At 38.8% G+C, this 6,065-nt stretch overlaps 1 protein-coding gene across 7 annotated transcripts in view; it reads right to left on the minus strand.

Moving 5' to 3' along the window:
* The window catches only part of BTBD9 (BTB domain containing 9), a 289,544-nt gene that overhangs the window by 269,597 nt on the left and 13,882 nt on the right, over positions 1-6,065 (minus strand). For all 7 annotated transcript variants that reach the window (XM_025197813.1, XM_025197814.1, XM_025197815.1 and 4 more), the window contains 2 exons: positions 4,419-4,629; positions 2,811-3,174 (listed from right to left, as the gene is read on the minus strand). In XM_025197813.1, coding sequence (XP_025053598.1) covers positions 2,811-3,174; positions 4,419-4,629 — 575 coding nt within the window. The remainder of the gene's footprint in view (positions 1-2,810; positions 3,175-4,418; positions 4,630-6,065) is intronic.

Genomic DNA, 6,065 nt, shown 5'->3' on the forward strand with positions numbered 1-6,065 from the left:
ATTCTGGATACTGATCATTGTGTCTAAAAAGGGGATGCTGGTGCTGGAGTATTCTAGAGAAAGTTGGATGGAGGGATGGTGATTGTTGAATTTCTGATGGAACTCAATCAGAGATTGTAGGTTTTCAGTCCAAATGATGAAGATGTCATCGATATATCTTAAGTATAGCAAGGGTTTGATGGTGCAGTTCTTGAGGAAGTCTTCTTCCAGGTGGCTCATAAAAAGGTTGGCATGCTGTGGGGCAATTCTGGTGCCCATAGCTGTTCCCATCAACTGCAGGAAGTGTTGATTATTAAAAGTGAAATTGTTGTGTGTGAGGATGAAGTGTATAAGGTCAGTAATATCTTTGTCTGTATTCTGAGTTTTAATCTTGTTCCTGTAGCTATATAAGACAGGCTTGGATGTCATTCCTGGTATGGGATGTTGGTATATAGGCTGGTAACGTCCATGGTGGCTAGGAGCGTGTTGCTGGGAAGGTGGTCTATGTTTTTAAGTTTCCATAGAAAGTCTGTAGCGTCTTGCCTGGCAACTTACTCCCCAGCCCAGCCTCTGGCTTCTTTACTTTTCATTCCATCCAGGAAGAGCACACACCAACTGCTGAAACTTCCTTAGCCTGATGAAGGGTTTTTGAACCCGAAAGCTTGCTTAATAACTATTCTCCAACTATTTGGGTTGGTCTAATAAAACATATCAGATTCACCCAAGGAACCTTGTCTGCCTATGTCCTTAGGCCGACACGGCTACAACCTACACCCCTAAAGCGTATTCAAACACTTTATAAAAATTACCCTATTTACCCAAATCCAAGATGACTTTAAATTTAATGCAACCTCCTCCCCCCACCCCTTAGACTCCAGACCCAGAAAATTATAAAGCTGTTTTAATTTTCCATGTCTAGAATCAAATTTTTGGAGGGTCACCTTAAATTCATCCCATCCCACCCCCTCCCGCTACAGTAGGAAATCAGCAGCAGGGTGACAAGTGGTGGGGAAAGCAGGGAAGAGGCAGGTGCAAGTGGTAGCAGGGCAGGCAGTCTGACCCTCACTTCTTGTACCCAAGTGCTTTGCTTCCCTCATTTACTCCCTGTGACTCACCCTGTCACCCGCTCCCCTGATTCACCCATTGCTTAGCTTTTTGTGCCTGCCTTGCTGCTACTTGCCCCACTACTGCTTACCACCCTCCCTCCTCTGGTGCCTGCCTTCCTGAAACTTAACCCCATTGATCTTTTTCCACTCACCCTGGTGTTAACCCCAATGCACTCAGAGTTGCCATATTACATACGACATGAAGTAGCTAACAGTCAAAAGTATAGCATCAGGAGAGGACCCAATTAAAATTTCCCTAACCAGCTACTAAGTTAATCAGCTCTGCAAGGAATCTCATACCTATTCAAAAAACAGATGTTCTTATTAAAACTGCCAGAAGGTTGGTATATTTTTACTATAAAAGGGCCTCAGATATGTTTTCAGATACTAATTTTAATGCACATTTATAAACATCCTTTGGAAGCTTAAAACAAGTTTGCATTCTCACAATTTTTTTTCTGCTACTTCAAGCTCAGCTCATGACAAGACTGAGGTGGATGAATGCGATAGATGCTGGATTGCTGATGTATCCTGTCCTGGAAGGACTGGATATCCTTTTAGGTACCCTCCAGGGACACAGAGCCTACCATACATTCCTACATACATGTTCCCATACCTACTTCTAATAGACCATGTAAACTGTGTGAGCAGAGGACAAGGGACATAACCACATCTCCCCAGACTACAGTGGTAAACTATCACAGTTTCAGCTAGCTGCCAATTGCCCCAGTAGTGTAAGTCAAAGCTAACGTATATAGGACTGACTCATTAATATAAGTGACAGCAGCCTGCAGGGTGCAAATCAGAGCACCCTGCAGGCTGCTATCACTTGCACTAATGGGATAGTCTTACATACAGGGGGCCTAATATGAGTAAAATGAATACAAAGATAAGTGTCATACCACATTTCACTTTCCTCCCTCAAACCTTACTGTGTACTCTTTGGACAGTCTTCAGAAGCCAGATAAGATGGTTTCAAAGGCAGCACAGAATTCATAAACATGTAAGAAAACATGTACAAAAATAGGAAATCTGTCTGCTCCTACCCTTAACAGTGCATTGCTAGGGTTACACAGTATTTTCTCACATACCACATGCCCCCAAATAAGACATGGCCTTTGTTCCGAAGGGGGGGGCGGGATTTTTTTTTTTAGTCACAGCTCAGTGTTGAAAGCAGCAGCTGTAAAACAGTAACTGCAAAACAGTTAACAAGACAGTTCTGACCCTGAAGGGTAATGCTAGTTTTATGGTAGCCATGCATCTCCCTGCTTCTACTCCTCCATGCTTCCACGCTTCTACTCCTCCATGCTTCCACTCCAGTGAAGACATATCGACTGCCCCATACGACATGCACCCCTTTTTTGGAGGGCTAATGTTTGGGGAAGGAGGATATGTGGTATGAGAGTAAATGTGGTATATTTAACTTCTGTTATTGGTCAAAAATCCAGAAGTGATAGGCAGCAGGTTCAGAATGAATCCCCACACTCTCATTCTTCCTGTACCACAATACTTACTTGTACAGAATTATATAAAAGTGTAATTCATTCTTCATCTGACCTTACCCTGAATACCTCCAGCAATAACAAATTCACTACTAAATGACCTTACTATAGTAAAGAGCTTCCTGTGACTTAACCGACTCTATTTTCAGTCCCTATAGTATTTTATCACAAAGTTAGAGACCACAACCAAGAAGACCAGAAGAACATGAATTTGAAAACATACCTTAGAAAGAGACAGAAACCCTTCACTAGAGAGTACCTCTTGAGCATTTCTATCCATAAACATACAACACATACAAGTCAATTTGGGAAGTGAATAGAGACTGGCAACATCAAATGTCATGCAAACATTCTGAATGTTAAGTATGGTGCAAAGATATTCAGATGTGGAATCCTCCAGCTCTGGGAACCCATATTTATGAGCCAAGCTCAGGAAGTCCAGGAGCACCTCTTCTTTCTCATCTCTTAGTGTGGCACGGCCTGTATAGATATATTTCAGCAACATTGTAAATGCTTCTGCAGTAGTATCTTGAAGAGGGATTTCTGCTTCTGGCTGAGATTCTCTCATTCCACCATATAATAATGCTCTAAAGAAAAAAATTTAAAAAAAAAAAACCAAAATAGAGAGAAAGGGAGAATGTAAGAAATGTATGCCCTAACAAAAAGGTGTTTCATTATATAAAAGCCAACACACTAAACATCCTAGATTTTATCCATATCCAACTGACAGGTAAAAGAATAAATTATATTACATTTAACAGATCTTTGAAGAAACAACATAAAACAGAGGAAGACTGGCTTAGCAAGTAAGAAATGGAAACTTCTTTTGAATACAACTACAGCTCTTCTCTAAGCACAGGTGTGTCAAAGTGTCATGCCAAAGTTTCTTGTTCATCATATCTCCATTGTTTGTCTGTATCAGATTTGCTCAGTTTGCAAGTAAATTGTAACTATGAAAACTCAGCCTGGGAGTTAAGGCAGATTCATTGCTACTCATACATCACTATCAATAAATAAAGACATTTCAGACCAAATTAATGTCTTTAGTTGTGCCTGTAAGTGTCTAGTGAAAATTGGGGAAGCAGTAACAGGTAAAGCAACTCGCCCAAGATTGTACTATGAGAGGGGGCAGAACTGATGATAGATTTCTGGAGTTTGGATCCCCTGTCCCTTGTTCTGGCCATGGCATAGGACAGCCTTGAAATCATATCTGATAAAATTGAAAAAGAATCTAAGGGTTAACAATGTTTTCACTAGATAGTGAATTTGAGCATACTACACATCTAGATTTTAGCTTAGCCCCTCTGACAATACTCGTATGAAAGAACAATTGTTCAAAATTTTATTAGATCTATTTTAAGAATGGATAAAAAGATTGGCATTATTGGCCTAAATTTTAGGTTATTTCAATCCCCTTTTTTAAAACGAATAGTAGTCTCCTATTTCATAACACAGCAGATATCTTTTCAAACATCCAGTTGCACGTCAATACGTTGTGCCCAAATGTGTTATTTGGACTTATACTTTTACTTTGAGAGAACATCACCAATAACTTTACACCATCTTCTTTATGTTGTGAAGTTTATTTCCTCTTAAATCTGTGAAATAACTTGAAAGTCCAATTTAATGAAGGTCAAAAACATTAGGATGACATGGTATTTTTCTATCTTTTTATAGCTGGCCACAACGTTTTGATGCATTGGAAGCATTTGCACAAGAAAGGTCATGTTCAATGGATAGGTAATTATAGACTGTTTCTTTATGAACTTTTCAGTATATAGTTCATATGTATTAAAGCTTTCTGTAGACCTGACAAGATGCTATACTTTACCTGAAATAATTGCACCTAGCAGCCAGGATTACTCTATGTGCAGGAAAACGTTTCTTTTCTACAATAAAAGTAACATCACTGTACTCCTCCCCATTCATTAGAGCACCGACATTCTCTGACAAAATGTGAACATGGTCAATTTCACCCACGGCAGTATAGGGACGGAGCGGGTGACTGTTACTCATCTTGGAGGGTTGATGGTAATGGTAGCCTAAAGGAAGAAAGAAAATAATCGTAAGTATTTTAAACAGGTACATAATGGAATTACCACAAAGAATAAGTTATTAAAAAAAACTCAATATAGATGGAACTTAGATATTAGAAAAAGTATTTAGTGAGGGTCTAAAATCTACTAACAATTAGAAAAAAATCCTCTTGATCTTAAAAAGTTACATTTTATCTCCGACCCTGCCTTTATTCTGTCAATGTATTTGCTCTAAGTAAACAAATCTCCATCAAAAAATCTAAATTAAATCAACAGAAGTAATGATTCTGAACAATTAAAGCAATTCACAAAACAAGACCCTAGATAAATTAAAATCAGCTGATGGACTAAGAAATCAACCCGGTAAATAAGCTTGGTCTACACAAGGAAATCTGGACTAAAGTGTTTTTATCAGTAATTAGCTAGCATATGGGTGTTTGCAACCTGTTCTCACCAGAACTCAATTAAGTTCCCAGAACTGAGAAAATCAGAGTGATTCTTAATGATTAATATACAAAGACTGTTCAGAGAGCAATGTTCTACACAACAGAGATTTCAGTAAGTCTTTGAAAGACTTAAATGATTCTACTGGGACAGTAACTTCACCAAGTGTACCTTCTGACTGGAGAGGCTCTAATTTTGGGGGGCAGAGGGAGTGGGGGGGAGAAGCTAGGCCTTCTGCTTTTTAATTGCAGAGCCTCAAACATCTCTCAAGGGAAAATATGGCATTTATAAAGCATATGTTTTAGCAATTGCAATCTAGTCATGTTACCCATTCAATATGTAATTTGAAGTAGCATTTCTTAAACTTCAACCACCACTTCGGGAGATGAATAAAGTGATATCCATATGGAAACAGAAAATTTGCCTCCGAATAAATGTCTTCTCACCGAACGAAAGAAAAATTTGCCACACATCCTCTGGCTATTTACTCTACTCCCGGAATCCTCAAGCTTCAAACAGAACACGCGAGCAATTTTAAAACACAACCACCTTGTTGATTTCATCAACGTTCTTACATTAAAATGGTTAATGATAATTCTAATATTATAAGAGCCTTTGTCAGTCTGTCCGTAAAATGTATTTGCCCCCTGTGATTCTTGATGGGCAGTTTGCTAGTAGTAATAATAATGTGGGGTGGAAGCACTCCAGCCCAATATTACTATCTTCTAAGTTTTTCCAAAATAAGTTTGGAATAAGAATATTCTCAACAATTTTTGGGAAGATTAAAGTTGAAGCCTGAATCAAACCAAGAAATGGAGTAAAGTTTAGATTGGTGAATGTCAATCACCAAGTTGCAAGGGGGCACTCAGTAAAAAACTATTTTAACACAGGGACGTGAAAGGTTAAACATTTAAATGGTAAGTCTGTTTGTACCAGTAATGCATTGCCAGTTAACATTTAGTGCAGAGCACAGTCAATGGAAAAAGGAAGCAGCAGGA

The sequence above is a fragment of the Alligator sinensis genome, unplaced genomic scaffold (genome assembly GCF_000455745.1).
Source record: "Alligator sinensis unplaced genomic scaffold, ASM45574v1 scaffold198_1, whole genome shotgun sequence".
NCBI classification, from domain to species: Eukaryota; Metazoa; Chordata; order Crocodylia; family Alligatoridae; genus Alligator; species Alligator sinensis.